Below are 19,728 nucleotides of genomic sequence, written 5' to 3' on the forward strand. Positions count from 1 at the left end.
AACAATAAAAAAGTGTCCCACTACACCCTCATCTGACCTCTGCAAGCACAGAAAAGTAAATTTTAAAACAATGATGATGTACATATGATTGTGTGTGTGCGTGCGTGCATGTGTTTGTGTTTCGTTGTCTTCCAAGAGGTGTCCCTTGTTTCAAATCTTCCACGAAAACATTCCAGCCATGGGGAAATATCTTGCTACAAAATAAATTAGGGTTGGTGAGAGAAAGACATTTAGTTACAGAATGTCTGCCATAACAAATTCTATCAGACCTATGCAAGCACAGAAAAGTGGACATAAAAATGACAATGATGATGATGATGATGGTGCATAAAAAAACAGAAGCTACGACAGCATTCACTCACAAGTGAATATGATCTGCTATTATGGACTATACTTTCATTGTTTTAGATGCCTATGTAATCACAATGAGGCATAGACACTCTCTTGGCCTTTCCAGTCTTGTCCCTGCCACAGAAGATTGAGGATGTGACAGTCAGAAGGAGAAAGGGCTGCACCAATATTACTCTAGTTTACTCATTTCAGGTGAGTAAATTAGAATAATATAAAATAAAAGGGTTTACTTAAGGACACAACACACCTCCTGATCCAGAGGTTTGAACCTCTGACTTAATGATTGTGAGTTCAACAGTGTAACCACTGGGACATATATCTATACACACTCACACATACATACATACACTGCTATAGTAATAATGCACATTCCTCTGTGAGAAACTCAAACAAGGTTTGACCAACAAAAAGAGAGTGGAGGTGCAAAAGAAATTAAATGTGAAGTAAATTAGATATATAAAACCCCAACTTCTAAAAGATTGTGTTTGCAGTCGTCAATAGAAAGAGTGTGACATGTTACTACAGCAACATGTAAACACTGTGCTGTGCTATGTGAATCATCATCATCATCATCATCGTTTAACATCAGCTTTCCATGCTAGCATGGGTTGGATGATTTGACTGAGGGATGGCGAACCAGATGGCTGCACCAGGCTTCAATCTTGATCTGGCAGAGTTTCTACAGCTGAATGTCCTTCCTAATGCCAACCACTCCAAGAGTTAGTGGGTGCTTTTACGTGCCACCGGGACGGGGGCCAGTCAGGCGATACTGGCAACGACCTCGCTCGAATCTTTTTGCACAGGTGCCAGTAAGGCAATGCTGGTAACAATCACACTCGAATGGTGCCTTTTACATGCCACCGGCATGGAAGTCAGTTCGCCGCTCTGGCAACGACCATGCTCGGATGTTGCTCTTAGCACCCTAATAGCACGTGACACTGGTAACGATTACTCGAATGGTGTCTTTTATGTGCCACTGGCACGGAAGCCAGTTAACAGCTCTGTCAACAATCACACTTGTATGGTGCTCTTTGCACCCTGCTAGCAAGGATGCCAGTCATCGAATTTGATTTTGATTTCACTTGCCTCAACAGGTCTTCCTTAGCAGAGTATAGTGTCCAAAGAAGGAAAAGGTACGCACAAGTGGGCTGATTACGCCCCTGGTATAGGCCACAAGGTTATGCTCTCATTTGGCTTGCCGGGTCTTCTCAAGCACAGCATATTTCCAAAGGACTCGGTTACTAATCATTTCCTTGGTGAGGCCTAAAGTTCAAAGGTCGTGCTTCACCACTTCATCCCAGGTCTTCCTGGGTCTACCTCTTCCACAGGTTCTCTCAACCGCTAGGGTGTGGCACTTTTTCACAATGCTGCGTGTCCTTCTTATCACATGTGGCTCTGTGAATGTGACAGGCACTGTGAACATGATACTCTGGCACTCTGAAAGCTTTATGAAAATGCAATATTTACATGAATAGTATGCTCTGCAAATGCATATGTCAACACTTTGTCACTGAATGCCTAAAGAAGACTAGACCATGCCAACATTGAGCCACCCAGTTACTCTGCCTTTGGCATCCAGATTATTCTGTCAAATGTAATGAAATTGTTTTGAATTAATCATGCATTACATTGTGGCTTTTAAATTTCAATGATGTAATTAATTTTAGAATGACATTGTAGAGTAAGCATGTGAAGCCAGATCTGGCAAGTTGAACATAAAACGGGTACAATATTTAGGCCTCATATGGCCAGTTTAAATGCTATTGTTGAAGAAATACAACACAAGAAGAATGAAAACTTACACAAAGCCATATTTTCAATTTTGTTCCACGGGGAAGATAAACTACAGCACTTGACCCAGTCCGAGTATTCACAGCATTCATTTGATGGCTCATCCCATGGCAATTCTGTCAATGAAGCAAAACCTCTCAATCAACATAACTATCATTATTTTGTATAGAAATCATGTGATTCTTTTGTGGTATTACATCCATTTTTCCAGGCTAGTTTAGATAGGAGGGTTGATTATTTTTGTTACAGCAACTGTTTTTAAAGCTGAATAACTTTCCCACAGTTAAACACTCAAGCATGCAGTACAGAACCTTGCTTTTCTTTAATTTCAAAACAATCTTATCTTTCTATGCCAATGAATGTACAATTCTGTATATTTTCTTAGTCATTTCAGAAAGTACAATAAGGTGTTATCTCCTTAGGGAGAGTCAGATTTTTAAAAAAATAAGACATGTTAGGGTTGTCTCCTATATTTGCTGAGAAAAATGATAACAGTAACTCTTATTGTAGGAACAAAGGCAAAGATTTGAGGGAGAGTGTAGTCAATTGCATCAACATCAGTATTTGATTGGTACTTTATTTTATCAATCTCAGAAGAAACAAAGGCAAAGCTGATCCTGCAAGATTTGAACTCAGAATGGACGGAACACATCTTAACATTACAAGACATTTTTCTTCAAAGCTCTAACAATTCTGCCAATTTTAGTAATAATGTTCACTAGCTTTTATTATTTATTCTTTTTCCTTGCTGATATTTATTTCTAATTATGATTTAATGTTTTATGAATTAAATATGTTAACACTTATCTACCAACTGTATTGCTCAGACAAGCTGGAGTAAAGTTACATGAATAAAACAATGCTTCCTCTCCAGATAAGGTTTAAACTTCTGACCAAGTATTGCTTTGTGACTAAGAAATTCACGTTGCAATATTCAAAGAACTTTGAGTGTCTTCTACCACATACTTTACAGAAGCCAGTTTCGTTTTAGCAATTGTTACTCATTAAGTTTGCCATATCATAAGAGGCAACTAAAATGTCATCCAGTCATAACACAATGCTTCAAAAAAAAAAAGAGCTATGATGAGTATGACTGTTATAAAGCTTGCAAATGTTGATCACGTGTTTTGCTCGTAGTGAATTTACCTTCGGAAGGGAGAGAATCTCTTCTAGGTTATATTCTATAACACTGAAGAATATGTATATTTAATTCATAGTTCTGGTATGCAAGGGTGACTGCTGGTCTTCCATACACAACCTTGCCCAAACTTGTACCTCAGAAGGGGAACTTTCTAGGTGCAATCTCATGGTCATTTATGACCGAAGGGTGTCTTTTAAATTTCTGTGAGGTTAAGGTGGTAGGTTAATGACTATATAGTCAAGAGTTCAGATCTTTCTGGTGTCTATGTTGTGCTTTTGGGGAAGGAACATATCACATATCTCTGCTTGACTGTCTGAGCATCAGCAATAAACAGTTGTAGAAAGAATATTACACAGTTATAAAACAATTCTCCAAGTCAACAAAGGAGTTTTCATGTGGTGGCAAAACTTGCGTTAGCAATTAAATTATATACAGTTATCACTCTACCATATGAAATCATTGGTATGCCAGAACAGTACTAAACAAGAGCTAGGTAAAGAAGGTTGCTTGACTAGCTAGAAATAATAGACAAGCCAAATTTCTGTCTTAAAAAAGGACATATTGGTTAATGTAGTTCTACATATATGTTTGTAATGAAGACAAAATGGTCTTAGCCAGAACATTTTTGATCATAGCTTTGCTGGATCAGAACAGACAAGGAGATAATCAACATAACTATTTCAACAACAAATAGAAAAGTGGATATTAAAACAGTATTAAGAAACAAAAAAAAAAAACCAAGAGTTCAACAGGATTGGATTAAACACTTACCTCCAGCCAACATTGCTACCAAGATAATACCACAAGACCAAATATCTGCTGGTTGAGCTGAATAAGGACGACGTCTGATAACTTCAGGAGCAACATATGGAAGTGTCCCACAACATTTTTCCATTTCTCTCTCCTCTCCCTGATAACGGAAAACAGTAGCAAAACCGAAATCGGAGATTTTCAAGGTATCTAAAATGAATTGAAAGAAAACAAACATATTTAAAATGTAATGTAGATACCATAAAAAAAAATTATGAATAATAGATATTTACATTCCTTAATATTTTCACTAATTTCAAGGCAGCAAGTTGGCATAATTGTTAGCATGCCAGGCAAAATGCCTAGCATTCATCTTTACGGTTTGAGCTCAAATTCCACTGACGTTCACTTTGCCTTTCATCCTTTCAGAGTCAATAAAATAAGTACCTGTTGAGCACTGGGGTTCAATGTAATTAACTTAGCCCCTCCCTCGAAATTACTGGACTTGTGCCAAAATTTGAAACCAATAAGTTTTGGAGATCTTGTGAGTGCATATGGTAGAAAAAAAAAACTGAAAGAAGCCTGTCATATATATTAGTAGTGATAATTATAATTATATTAGTAACTGTGATTTTGATAAGGATAATGGAAGCAGAGATGACAAAGATTATTATGAAGACAATGAGAACAAAAGCAAATTTAAAACAAATGAAATGTACAAACACATAATCTGGTAAACAATATCATTTAGTATATTTTTTTACCATTTTCGTCTAGAAGAAGATTCTCTGGTTTTAAATCCCGATGTGCCACACCTCTAGAATGTAAATATTCCTACAATAAAAGACAACATAAAACAAAAAAAAATTTTTTTAAACTAAGCAAAATGAGAAAACAATGTGAGAAAACAAAAAATGAAAAAATATTTGCTGTCACAGAAATTAGAAGTTTGAAAAAATATCTTTTTAAAATATTTCTCATTTTTTTTATAGCATGTGAAAATATACAAAGACTAAAAGCTGACACCATGAAACCAATGGTAGCCAACAAAATAAATCAACTTGTATTCTAATGAAAATAAAATTCATTACATCTGTGTACTGGGTACTATACAAATTCTTGTATATTTTTTATATTATTCATCAAGCATAAGTGTGAGTATGTGCATGTGCGTGTATGTGTTTGTACATGTGTGTGTGTGGTATATGTGAAGAAGCAGTAGTAGTAGTCTTTATATAGAATTCAGGATACAGAAATGGCTGCTTTAGGTTTCTTAAAGTTATCGTTTCTCTTTCCTCATTACTATATAAAAACTCTAGCTTTCTGAACAGAGTTCATTTTAATTGTAATTGCCAAGACAACAAGTCGCCTCATTTGTCAGCAATTGACATAAACCACCTAACACATCTCAGCAATACCAAGAAAAAGGAAAAGAAAGAAAGGAAAATAAAATACTTTACCAGTCCTTCAATTAACTGTCGGAAATAATACTGAGCAAGTTGTGGAGACATACCGACATCAGGCTCTGAAATATGTATTTTAACAATTGTTAGAATTCTCTCATTAAATCTATTTGATAACAACAACAGCAACAAGGGTATAAAACTAAATCATCATCATCATCCATTTTCCATGCTGGCATGGGTTAGACAGTTTGATTGGAGCTGGTGAGTTGTACCAGCCTCCAGTCTGTTTTGGCTTGGTTTCTACAGCTGGATGCCCTTCCTAATGCCAACCACTCTACAGAGTGCACTGGGTGTCTTTTATGTATCACCAACAAAGGTATTCTTTATGTGTCACCAGCAGAGGTGCCATTCACACGCCACCCACACTAGCTACAACCACGATTTCACTTAGCTTGACATGTCTTCTCAAGCACAGCAATTCACCAGAAGTCTCACCCACTTATCATCACCTCCATGAGGCTCAACATCCCAGAACTAAATATCTAAAAATATTTTGGCCTAGTACTTAAGCAACTGGAATGTTACAGAGGAGAGCAATGCTCACTACACTTCCTAACACCGGGATAGGGTAAATACATGAAACAGATAAAGAAGCCGTTGGTGGTAAAGATAAAGATTATGATGATAAGAACAGTATCACTGATAGGAATAAAGATGTGTGTTGATGTTGTTGTGGTTAAGTACAAGCTGAGCTAGGACTTAACAACTAATAAAAATAGTAAAAGTGCTGGTAGAGCAGTTAGGTAATAGGAATAAGAATGCTGTAAGTTGAATGGACAATAATCATAATGATCATCATCATCATCATCATCGTTTAATGTCCGTTTTCCATGCTAGCATGGGTTGGACGATTTGACTGAGGGCTGGCAAACCAGATGGCTGCACCAGGCTTCAATCTTGATCTGGCAGAGTTTCTACAGCTGTATGCCTTTCCTAACGCCAACCACTCCGAGAGTGTAGTGGGTACTTTTACGTGCCACTGTCATGGGGTCAGTCAGGCGGTACTGGCAACAACCTCACTCGAATCTTTTACACATGCCACCGGCACAGGTGCCAAATGCTGATGATGGTGGTGATACTGACGAGGATGACAATGATGATAGTGATGACGGTGTTGTGGATGACGATAACAATCAAATTTTTTTAAGGCACTCTGTCAGTTACAACGATGAGGGTTCCAGTTGATCTGAACAAGGGAACAGCCTGCTAATGAAATTAACATGCAAGTGGCTGAGCACTCCACAGACATGCATACCCTTAACATAGTTGTCTGGGAGGTTCAGCATGACACAATGTGACAAGGCTGGACCTTTGAATTACAGATACAATTTATTTTTACGAGATGAGTGGGCTGGAACAATGCGAAATAAGTGTCTTGCTCAAGAACACAACATGCTGATGGAAACTGAACTCATGCCCTTGCGATCGTGAGCCAAATACCCTAACCACTAAGCTACGTGACTTCGATAATAACAATGATGATGATGATGAACACAAGAAACAATGAAATAAAATGATCAGGGCTACAAAGGGCATAAACACATGACACCGATTACTCCTAATAGTATTAATCAATAGTACCTCATAAAATACCAATTCTACAAGAAATATGAAGAGCAAGAATATAAGGAACATTGTAAATCCCATACTGCTCACTGGTTCTACTGAGTAATTAAGAATACTTATTAATTCTATCAGGAGCATAAAGAGCATCTGATTTTAACAGGGGTATAAAGAGCAGTGTAAATCATACTACACAATACTAATTCTATAAAGAACATATAAAGATCAGTCAACATTACACCACAGAACACAGAAGAATATGAGCAATGTGAATCACACTACAGAATATTAATTGTATCAGGCATATAAATGATTGGTGCAAATCACATCTCAGAATACTTTCCAACTCTAAAAGTCATACAAAATGCTAATTCTATCAGGAATATAACTCTTTCACATTTAGATTACTCTGTCAAGTATAATATTTATTTATTCACAATATTTTGAATGATTTATGCACTGTCTTGTAGCTTCAAGATTTTGATGATGTGACTGTATTTGTAGAGTAGGTGTGGGAGGCCAGATCTAGCCATTTTGAACATAAAACAGGTAGAATATTTGGGTCAGATATGGCCAATTTAAGTGCTAAAGACATAAAGACCATCATAAATTACACCACAGAACACTTACCAATTCTATCAAACAGTTCACCACCGCAGGCATACTCCAGAAACATGAACTGCTGATCTCCAGCTGTGCGGCTCCCATAAAAGCGGATTACATTGTCATGTTTCAGGAGTTTGTGAATTGCAATCTGTAAGAAAAGATTAAAAGATTAATACCTGTTCATAATTTTTTATTTTTTTTATTTTTAGGTTATCAAGCGAAGATAAGATCAGTATTGGTAGAGCATCAAATAAAATACCCTGTAGTATTTACAGGCCTTTATGTTCTAAGTTCAGTGGAGGTACATGGCCTAGTGGTTAGAGCAACGGACTTGCGGTTGAGGGATCACAGGTTCGAATCTCAGACCGGGCGATGTGTGTGTTTATGAGCGAAACACCTAAGCTCCACGCAGCTCCGACAGAAGGTAATGACGAACTTCTGCTGACTCTTTCGCCACAACTTTCTCTCACTCTTTCCTCCTGCATCTTGCAGCTCACCTGCGACAGATCAGCGTCCAGTCCAGGTGGGAAACTAGGACACCGGCCCTATGAGCCAGGCATGGCTTGAGAAGGAACAAACATGTTTTAAGTTCAAATTTCTTCCAGGTCCACTTTCCCTTTCATCCTTCCAAGGTTACTGAAATAAGTTGCATCAGAAAACTGTTTCAAACAACACTATAGAAGAAAGTAACATAATAGAGACAGCCTCACATACAATATACGAAAACTCAAACTGAAGCAAAACTACTGCAGAACCGATCACACAAGAAACAAACAAAGCAGGAAAGCAAATCCAAAATACACAAAGAAAAAAAGCAAAACCCTGAAAAGATTATGGAAACCATAAAAGCTCCCATAGAAACATTTAACCAAATACACAGGCACAGTGAAAGTATGCTCCAGCTGCCACACTTAACAGGATACAGAATAAAAACACATCACAAAAAAAATCAGAGTTAACATTGAAGAACCTAACAGAAACAGTAAAAAAATATATATAAGAGAACATTACAAAAGCAATGAACATCTTCAAATGACTAAACAGTTCTATAAAAGAATAAGCATAAAAGGCGCTTACAAGAAATTCTTTCCAAAGTTTTGTTGGCACTCTGTCGGTTACGATGACGAGGGTTCCAGTTGAACCGATCAATGGAACAGCCTGCTCGTGAAATTAACGTGCAAGTGGCTGAGCACTCCACAGACACGTGTACTCTTAACGTAGTTCTTGGGATATTCAGCGTGACACACAATGAGACAAGGCTGGCCCTTCGTAATACAGGTATAACAGAAACAGGAAGAAAGAGTGAGAGAAAGTTGTGGCGAAAGAGTACAGCAGGGTTCGCCACCCCTCACCCCTGCCAGAGCCTTGTGGAGCTTTAGGTGTTTTCGCTCAATAAACACTCACAACGCCCGGTCTGGGAATCGAAACCGCAATCCTATTACCATGTGTCCGCTTTCCATAGATACTAACTGCCCAAATATCAATTTCAAATTTTGGCACAAGGCCACTAAGTTCGGGCGAAGAGGACAAGTCGATTACATCAACCCCAGTGTTCAACTAGTACTTATTTTATTGACCCCAAAGGGATGAAACACTGAGTTGACCTTGGCAGAATTTGAACTCAGAACATGAAGACGGATAAAATGCCACTAAGCCTTTTGTCCAGCACAGTAACGATTCTGCCAGCTCGTTGCTTTTAACTGCCCAAATATCAAGCTGAATAAGTTGATTTATTCAGTACCACTGGTAGTATGCAGGGAGAATTGGGTTTTATTTTAACCCTTTAACAGTTAGATGACTCTGTCAACTGTAATGCTTATTTAGTTACATTATTTTGAACTAATCATACATTATCTTGTAGCTTTGAGATTTTGACTGATGTGATTGTAGGGTAAGTATGAGAGTCAGGATCTGGCCAGCTTGAACATAAAACAGGAAGAATATATATGGCCAGTTTAAATGCTAAAGGGCTAACAGAAATAGAAACTCAGCCAAACCTCACCCAATCAAAAATGGAAAGAAATTAACAACTCACCTCTTTTCTAACACTTTCTCTTGCATGGATATCTTTTTTGAGATTAATAAACTTCACTGCCACTTCTTCATTTGTTGTAGTATTTACAGCCAATTTCACTCTGAAACCAATTCATACATGTTATCAATAACTTTGCAAAGTGTAGGACAGTTTAAATTAATTATTTCACAAGAAATATAATTTTTTCTCATTTTCATTTCCTTCTTTCAGGGTACTCAAAGATAGTAATGGTTAAATATAACATTTTGTTCTTTTTGAGGGGGTGAGAAGAAATTTTAAAAATTACACCTTGCTACATTGATTAAGAAAGCGATATATGAATGTGTATATAAAACAGGCAAAAGAAAAAAAATCTTTTTCTTATGGGTAATTTTCCAACTTATTTCCACTTTAAATAAGTACAAAAACTATAATAATATTGTGTAACACAATTTCTGTTCTTGGGTAGCAACTGTTATTTCCTATCTGTTTATCTCTAGAACGTATGAAAAATGGCTAATTTTTCCTTCAGGCTTCCTTTAGATTTCTAGATAGAAGCAAATAGGAAATAACACTTACTGACTAAAGACTAATAAAATAAAAAATTTTAATTTTGTTACACAGTGATAATTGTTGGTCTTTTGCACAATAAAATTTATAATCATATTGAAAAGTGCTATAAAATATTCACTTTCCTATAATGATGTCTGTGTTCATGTAAACTTTTGGAAACATCAATTGATACATTATTTACATTTGATGGATATTTGTCCTCATCTTTGTTGTTAACACGTTTCAGCTGATAAACCCTCCAGCCGTCATCAAGTATCCTGGGGAAATTTTGAACCTGGGTTCTCATTCCTAAGGTATTTTTCGATGTTGTTGTTGTTATTATTAATATTATTATTATTATTATTATTATATGCCCACGGGCATATGGCATAGTGGTTAAGAGCGCCCACTACTAACCCCAAGATTTCGAGTTCAATTCCAGGCGGTGACCTGAATCATAATAACATCGAAAAATAACCTTAAGAATGAGAACCCAGATTCAAAATTTCCCCAAGACACCTGTTGAAGGCTGGAGGGTATATCAGCCGAAACGTGTTAACAATAAACAAGATGAGGACAAATATCTGTCAAATGTAAATAATGTATGTAATTCCTCATCTCTTAAATATAGAACTGTAACATCAATTGATGTCCACTGTTTAACAGTTAAGTTGTAATATTAGGTAGGATTGAGCATTTTAATATATAGTAGCCTTATTTATGAGGGGAGTTAACTTTGAGAAAGGTACTCAGCATTAATGTGTGTATGCATGGATACACATCTTTACTAGTAATTAGTACAAATTACAAGTAAATAGATGTTCTTTATGTGGATATTTACAAGGTTACTTGACCTGCTAAAAATACCATTTAAATCACTTCATAAGATCACACTGAATAGCATAAACGTATCCTACAAATGACAGCTATTGTTTCCTGCATGATAGAGGAATATGAGAAGTAACAAGGGATATAACAAATGGTGAGATACAGTGCTGCTTTTAAGTATAGGTTTGCTTGGCCAGCTGGGGCAAAGTATACCATCTGCTAATCATGACTGTTGTGCTAAAACAGTGAGGCTAACCTCTTTAAGATAGACCTTAACTATTGTTAATAAAAGAATCCAGCATAATAATAAACTATTATTAACTATTGTTAATAAAAGAATAAATAATAATAAACCATTATCAACTATTGTTAATAAAAGAAACCAGATCTGTATAGACTGGGTTATAACTGATACTTTCTTTTGAGAATTCAATAACAAGTCTATTCTGTGTAAGAGATCTCCAGCAGAGCATCTCACCACTTTCATTCTCCCTTCTAAATGTGAGTAGCTGTACAGCTCCCCTGCAATATGAAACCTATTCTGTTCTGAACACTTCTCTCTCACTCTAACTTCCTCAACACCACCACCATTGCATAGCAAAAGTTGTCTCCCTCTCTGTTGTAGCTCCACTGTCTGTCCAATGGGATCTTAGTCAAATAGATAATAAACATTATCTTGATCATTTTACCTTCTACTTTTCCATGTTTGTATAGGTCAGATGAGAGCATGCCAGATAAAGTCCTTATGGCCAGATGCCTTTAATGTTGCCAACTCACTCTTGCTTTCAAGTGAGGTAATACTCTTCCAGTCTACTGAACAAAAAGCAGCTTTGACATACAGTAGAACCTTGCAGTATGAGTGCACCATTGTACAAGTAATTTGCTGTACGAGTGGAAATCTGTAGTATGAGTGAGATTCATACAAATGATTGCCAGTCAGTGCTGAGCTCTCACACACTCTCCCAACAAGTGTGGTCTCTGCTTGGTCAGTTCACGTGTTTATCATGTGGCAACATCCCTGTTATGCTTTTCCCAGTGTTTTTGTTTAGTTTTGTGCATTTTTTGCTATTATTTTATAATAATTAGTTGTATTAGCCATGGGTCCTAAGAATGTTAGGGCTGAGAAGAAAAAGCTGATTATGATAGAATTGAAGAAGGAAATCATTGATAAACATGAGAGAGGAGTGTGCATAGTGGACATAGCACGTTGACAATCTGCACCACCCTGAAGAAAAAGGATGAGATCAAGGCCATTACAACAGCAAAGGGTGTCTCCATGCTCTCTAAGCAAAGGATGGAAAAATTGCTTCTCCTGTGGATCAACGAGAAGCAACTGCAGGGGATACAATTACAGAGACCATCATCTGTGAGAAAGCACAAGTGCTGTATGGGGGATCTCCTGAAGCAGAATCTGGGATCATCAATGGAGGAGACATCAGCAGATATATTGAAGACCAGTCATGGCTGGTTCGATAATTTCAAGAAGAGGACTGGCATTCATAGCGTCATCAAGTATGGAGAAGCAGCGAGTTCTGTCACAAAAGCAACCAAAAATTTCATGCGTGAACTCCATTAACTCATTTCAGCCGAGGGGTACACCGCACAACAGGTATTCAACTGTAATGAAACTGGCCTTTTTGGGGAAAAAATGCCCACGAGAACCTACAGAGGAGAAGAAAATGCCGGGCCACAAGCCTATGAAAGATAGGCTAACTCTTGCTCTTTGTGACAATGTGAGTGGAGACTTGAAAATTAAGCTGTTCCTTGTCTACCATTCTGAAAACCCACGAACATTCAAGTCACACAAAATCCTGAAGGAGAAACTGTAAGTTATGTGGAGGGCAAAAGTTTAAGCTTGTGTCCAGGCAATTCTTCTCCGAGTGAGTCAACCCTGTCTTCGGACCACCAGTGAAAAAGTATCTTCTGGAGAACAATCTTCCTCTCAGGGTCTACCTCATCCTCAACAATGCTCTTGCTCACCCTTCTTGATCTTGAAGCGGATATCCTGAATGAATTTAAATTTATAATAGGAGGCATAGGAGTGGCTGTGTGGGAAGTAGCTTGCTTACCAACCACATGGTTCCAGGTTCAGTCCCACTGCGTGGCACTTTGGGCAAGTGTCTTCTAATATAGCCTCGGGCCAACCAAAGCCTTGAGTGGATTTGGTAGACGGAAACTGAAAGAAGCCCGTCGTATATATATATATATATGAAAGCAGACATAAAATGATGGGGATGATGAAACTTATACATCCATACTTCACCATCCTAGTTCTATTAAGATCGAAATAACAGACAATGGTAATGGTCAATTACAAGAATACTTACTCTCCATAAGCACCTTCTCCAAGAGTCTGTACTAAATCCCAGCCTTCAATAAAAGAGGATACCATTTTCCTGGTAAGAAGAATAAAGAATAAAAAAAATTAGAAGTAAAAACAAACTAATTATATTAGGTATCACTATAGAACGACATACAATGGAAAAAAGCACAGTTTGAACACACAGAAACACTTTTTGCTTCATTTTCATGTCAAAATAAATATTTCCCAAGGAAAATTATATATCATTTGAAAGTTCTGGATGTGAACCTTCTTGCATAGTTCTAATTAAAATCTGACAGTTACAAATCATATCAGGGTCCCTCAAACACCCTGGTATTTCCACACATTTACAACGTTTGTCCCATATTTCTTTGACTACTGAACAGTAGCCCTCATTCTAGTTCAATGTGCTCAAGTGTCATAGCTGAAGTTGTATTAAAAATCATACTGTCATAAGGAGGAAACTTTTCACTTTATTTTTATATAAAAATCGATGGGAGTAGGTCAGATATTTGTCATGAAATATAAAAGTTAAAATTCCATTGTTAATTTCCACTTAGAAAAGGACATATTTTCTTTGATATTTTATATCATATGAAAAAAAATTTCTTATGGAATTTATATAGTTATAAATAATTCTGGCCACGATATGGTGAAAAAGCGCAAAGTCACTAAAGAGGGTGGTATACTCACCCTACTTGCCAAACTGATGTATTCATGTGCGGTGAAAGATCAATTGGAACACAAATCCAAGGTTTCAAATATCAAGTTTGAGCCAGGATTTCAGGAAATGAATGAACTAATTACTAAGTAAACATATTTATACAAAAAATGCACTAAATTGAGTTTAATAAGACTTCTAGATCCCAAACTTAGCATGAAATTGTTGTATTGGGAATGTTTTTTTCCTCTTGCTGTTTTAACATGTGGCAAACCTAGTGGATATTCTTGCAGATGTAAATTTCATTTGCTTTGAGAAATCATCATCATCGTCATCATTTAACATCCATTTTCAATGCTGGCATGGGTTGGATGGTTTGACTGGGGACTGCACCAGGCTCCAATCTGATCTGACAAGGTTTCTGCAGACTTGGTCACCTAGGTAGCGGACACTATCAACTACTTCTAATTTCTCCCCCTGGCATGTGATGGAATCTGTTTTCTGAACATCTTTGGTGCTTATTGTCCCTGTGCATCTGCCGTACACAAAAACTATCCCGATTAATTTTCCTTTTATGTTGCTGCACCTCTTATGCGTCCATAGCTTACACTGGGTACATCTTATGGAGTTTCTACCTACACCTTTCCTACTAATCGAGCAGGGCCATCTACTTGAAGGGGTCTGTGATTTGTTCGCCTTCCTCTTACTAGGACTTTGGTTTTTGCAGCATTGACTCTAAGGCCCTTCGATTCTAAACCTTGCTTCCACACCTGAAATTTCTTCTCTAGTTCTGGTAGTGATTCAGCTATGAGAGCAAAGTCATCAGCATAAAGGAGCTCCCAGGGGCGGCCTGTCTTGAATTCCTGTTATTACTTGGAGAACTATAAAGAATAAGAGGGGCTGAGAACTAATCCTTGGTGAACCCTTACTTCTACTTAGAATTCTTCACTGTACCCATTGCTGGCCCATACCTTACTGACAGCATCCCTGTACAGCTCTTACCAACTTCTCATCAATCCCTAATTTCAGCATCGCCCACCCGATAAGCCAAATATAGGGGTTTATCTTTGGCTAGGTATTTTCCTGCAGTTGCCTTACCAGAAATATAGCATCAGTGGTGCTTCTACCTGGCACAAAACCGAACTGCATCTCATCTAGGCTGACTCTCTCTAATTAGTTGGGCTATGAAATTTTTACCATTAAGACTATTCTGCAGAGATCTGAATAAGTGGAAATCCAAAGGAGCAATATCTAGTGAATATGGAGGATGGGGTAACACATCCCAGCCGAGCTGCAGCAACTTTTGTCTAGTTCCCAAAGCATCAAGTGCCGTGAATGAACTTTCTTATTTTCCATTTTAAAGGGTTATAGAATTAACACAGATTATAGGAACATAAACCTTCTTCCACGAAACGATAGCTTAAACTGTGCTCTAAATGGAGGTGTAGTCAAATCCTATTTTATGGACTCAACCATGTTCTAAAATAGGTTGAAAGGTAAGCTACTATAAATCGGCACGAACTTTCCAGACAGCCCAATCGAATAGAAGCTTAGACTTCAGTATACTTGCCAAACTAGTTTAGTTAATGAACACCAGTAGATGTAGGAAATTTTAACCATTTAGCATTTAAACCAGCCATATCCGGCCCAAATATTCTACCTGTTTAATGCTCAAACTAGCCAGATCTGGTCCCTGGCACCTACCATATAATGTCCTAAAAATACACAATCACCTGAATGCTAAAGGGTTAAAGTTTTAGATAATAAATTTATTCAGAAAAATTACTCTGGACGCCATCCACATTGTTCTGGGTTCAGTCTCATTGTGTGGCACCTTGGGCAAGTGTCTTCTACTACAGCTTCGGGTTGACCATAGCTTTGTAATTAGATTTGGTAAGCAGAAACTGAAAGAAATCGGTCGTATGTGTGTGTTTGTCCACCACCACCACTTAACACCCGGTGTTGGTTTGTTTACGTCCCCGTAACTTAGAGGGTTCGGCAAAAGAGACTGATAGAATAAGTACCGAGCTTTAAAAAATAGTTCCCGAGGTCGATTTGTTCGACTAAAAATTCCTCAAGGCGGTGCCCCAGTATGGCCGCAGTCTAATTACTGATACAAGTAAAAGATAAAATATTTAATGTCGTTAGGAATAATAAAAAATACTTATGTAGTGAAGCAAAAGATATTAACATTTAAAACGTCAATTACTAATAGTATTTTAATTATTCCTACAAAATCGAGAAACAACTTGAACATGTTTCGCCCTTTATTTGACGTCTTCAGCAAATCAAAACTATGCTGTATTACAAGTAAGTGTCGAAGTGGTGATTAGACCGCCAACAGAGCACATATAGCATCGATTATCCGAAGTTAACACTGCTTATATGCTTGCGATGTAATTTAACTTTTCCTACATGAATCGTTTTATTCATTGTTTTATACTTAACAAAAGAGGAAGGGGAATCACGCTTCCGTCTGTATGAAGTGAAAAAAATCATTAATAAATTAAGAACTTACACTAAATGTCCTATAGTAGACTACTGTTCTAGTCACTAAAATAACTATGTCGATATATTGATTTAGCATGAGATTGTATGATCATTCCTTACTGATTGTGAGTTAGTGATATGAATGAAGATACTTTAAAAAAAAATATTTAAAAATATTGTAGTTAAAAAAAAAAATTGGGCGAAAGTAATTTAATACGCACACCAGGTGTTTAGGGTTAGGGTTTAGAATTAGGGATTTTTGTTACAACGAAAACAGGTGGTGTGCGTATTCTTTACCGCCGCCAAAAAATTGCTTGAACATCATTACCATTGCAGTGTAAGCTTTCACTTTTAGTTGCTAAAAATAGCAGTCGAATCTTCCCTCAAATAAACAAACAGATAATACGATTAAACTTTTTGTCAACTTGAATTTCAGGACGAAATTATTCAAGTCGTTATTATTTATTTAGCCTTTAAAATTTATTTAATTTAGTGATAGACATTATTTCGAAATTTCTTTTCTTATACCGATTCATGAGCTTCTTTTCATGTTTATCTAGTATAATTCAGTTATTGATTTACCATTTTTCACTTAATAATAAATGTTCAGGTTGGACAATGGCTACATGAATCAGTCTCACCAGTTTAGGAGAATTCTGTAAGAGTCACAAGAGCTTCCCTCCTCTGATTAACTCTACTGAAAAATAATAATCTACAATAATAAAAAACAAACTTATAGTTGCGGATCCAGGACATAATAAATAAGCATCGAAAGCTTACAGAGTTATTAATAAATATATTTTCATAACAATTTTCCAATTCTTTTTTCAGTAGTTACCCAAAATATATTTTCGCAATAAAAATTAAAATCTTCAGCGTCACTGTTCAGGTTTTTGTTTTTCATTCTTGGAGTCACGGGCAGAACTTCAGACATTCATTATTCAACAATTGTGAAGTTTTTTAGCCATGGGTCAACACATAGCGAGCAGGCGGCTTATGATCAAAGGCATTTGAGCTGTGACCATCTCGTCTTTATATATATATATATCTTGTGTCTAGGGAGGGTCATTATACCAATAATAAACACAAATAGTGATTCAATACAACTTCTTTATTTTTTGTGAATCGGTTAAATGACCTACCCTAGACATAAGATTTGTTTCAACACACGAATTCACATGAAGAATTTTGCAAAATAAATACAAAACGATATATATATACACACCCATGTTGATGTTCTGACAGTAACAAAAGAAAAACAGAAAAAAGAACAAGAGAAATGATACTAAAGATATTACACAACTAAAATGAGATTTTAACCACTTTTTTTTTCTATTTTCTTCATTCTTTCTTGTTCATCTTACCTATTTATAAAACCTATAAACATCACAAGTTGTAAAAATAGTTTTGAATCATCTAGTCAACTTCTTTCGTTCATTGTCTTAGCCTCGATGGGGAAAAAGTAGGGAGAAGTTTATTTATATTTTCATTACATTTCATTTAACTAACATTTCAATTAAAGCAAGGATGAAAACTTATCTCATAAAAGTAATTTGGGGGACCTTGTAACTTCCTTTAATGCAGCACAAGTCCGATGTAATAGAAACGTTTAACAATTCAAAGGATCTAAAACTTCGTAGGTAAACATAACAAAAGTTACTAGAAAGATGAAATATGTAAACAGTAAGCTTGTAACTCAGAAGACAGAGATAATAACAACGTTGTAAATAATAAATTTAGTGATGATTTTCAACAAATTAAGACATGTTATTTCTTACCATTTTTACCAGTACTTACAAAATATTTCGATTTCTCTATTACATCGGACTTGCGCCACATTAAAGGAAGTTACAAGGTCCCCAAAATTACTTTTATGAGTTAGGAAGTTTTCAACCTTACTTTAATTTAATTTTTTTTTAAAGTTTTTATTTGCTATTTATTTTGCTAAATAGAATATTCATATTCTTCAAGAGAGATTTGTGCATAATAAATCCCTATCGTAAAAAGAAAAATGTCAAAACAAGAAGTAATCACGCTTACAATCCTTATATTCCAGAGACCTTGATATTTCAGTTTCCTCTCTAAATGCCGAGATAGCAAACTTAAAAATAAAAACATGCAGTAAATTTATCCAAATATTGTTTGCAAAACAACTCAGTTGTAATGCAAGTAGTTTCATCATTCTAAAATTAAACATTTCAATGAACTTAACACGGTTGTCAGCCGGCTGGCCTATTTTCTTACACATTATAAAGAACACTTTGTGGATGAAGAACAAGAAAGAAAAAAAAAGAAAGAAAACGTGTTGAGCAGAAAAGGCTTATTAGATAGCAAGTGGATATTTAGAGGCGTAAAGTGATCTATTCCAATAATTGGTAGAAGAGGGTTCCAAGAGCGGGAAAATAGCCAGAGAAAATCGTTCGCATACCTGCTGATTGAAAATATATCATAACACTTGGTTGTTTAAAGGTCCTGTCGGTTCCTGCAGGTGGTAGACTTGAAAACAATTTGTAAATAAAGTCATGCGTTTACAAACAACACTTGGGTACGAGATCACACACTAACAAGCGATTCGAATGAGAAGAGTAAAAGAAACTAATGTTATAGAAGAAAATGAAAGTTTGGTCAAAACAAGAAACAGTCTTCAGTTACATGGTAATCTACCCGGCCAACACGTGGTGGTGTCTGACAGGAGAGCGTTAGAACTGAACGAGGGAATATATAATTCCGGTTCATTCATTGTTCTGTCCTTGTTTCCTTAATCTGTGTACTTTTTTCATTCAGTGATGGGATTGGCAATTAGCCTGTCCGCTATTTTTATTTTCAGACGAGTGATTTTTCAGAAAGTTTGACAGACTTGGTGGAAATACATTCGTTGTTCAGCCTCAAATCAACAGATTGAGGATAGCTATAATCAAAGACGACCCACTCATGACCAACCCTTCTTATATATCCAGAATACAGTGCCTAATGCGCCCTTTTTAAAGACGGTAGAGTGTGTTTCGAGAGAGGTTTAGCTGAGAATTTTTTTCCCAATAGATACTCTTCAAAGATATTAAAGGTTATCCCTGTTAGATATATTTCATCATCATCATCATCATCGTTTAACGTCCGTTTTCCGCGCTAGCACGGGTTGGACGGTTCGACCGGGGTCTGGGAAGCCAGGGGCTGCTCCAGGCTCCAGTCTGATCT

At 36.6% G+C, this 19,728-nt stretch overlaps 1 protein-coding gene across 3 annotated transcripts in view; it reads right to left on the reverse strand.

The window, feature by feature from the left end:
* LOC115221768 (serine/threonine-protein kinase Chk1) overlaps positions 1-19,266 on the reverse strand; it is a 34,716-nt gene extending 15,450 nt beyond the window's left edge. Inside the window, exons 1-8 of one of the 3 annotated variants that reach the window (XM_036510846.1) lie at positions 18,883-19,266; positions 13,390-13,458; positions 9,704-9,803; positions 7,693-7,816; positions 5,494-5,558; positions 4,798-4,867; positions 4,055-4,243; positions 2,154-2,258 (exon numbers count right to left, since the gene is read on the reverse strand). In XM_036510846.1, coding sequence (XP_036366739.1) covers positions 2,154-2,258; positions 4,055-4,243; positions 4,798-4,867; positions 5,494-5,558; positions 7,693-7,816; positions 9,704-9,803; positions 13,390-13,454 — 718 coding nt within the window. In that variant the 5' untranslated portion in view covers positions 13,455-13,458; positions 18,883-19,266. Of the gene's footprint in view, positions 1-2,153; positions 2,259-4,054; positions 4,244-4,797; positions 4,868-5,493; positions 5,559-7,692; positions 7,817-9,703; positions 9,804-13,389; positions 13,459-16,564; positions 16,584-18,882 lie in introns of those variants that run through there. The other 2 variants (XM_029791988.2, XM_029791989.2) reach the window with 2 other exon arrangements.
* Between the last annotated feature and the right edge of the window lie 462 nt (positions 19,267-19,728).

The sequence above is a fragment of the Octopus sinensis genome, linkage group LG18 (assembly GCF_006345805.1).
Source record: "Octopus sinensis linkage group LG18, ASM634580v1, whole genome shotgun sequence".
Taxonomy (NCBI): Eukaryota; Metazoa; Mollusca; class Cephalopoda; order Octopoda; family Octopodidae; genus Octopus; species Octopus sinensis.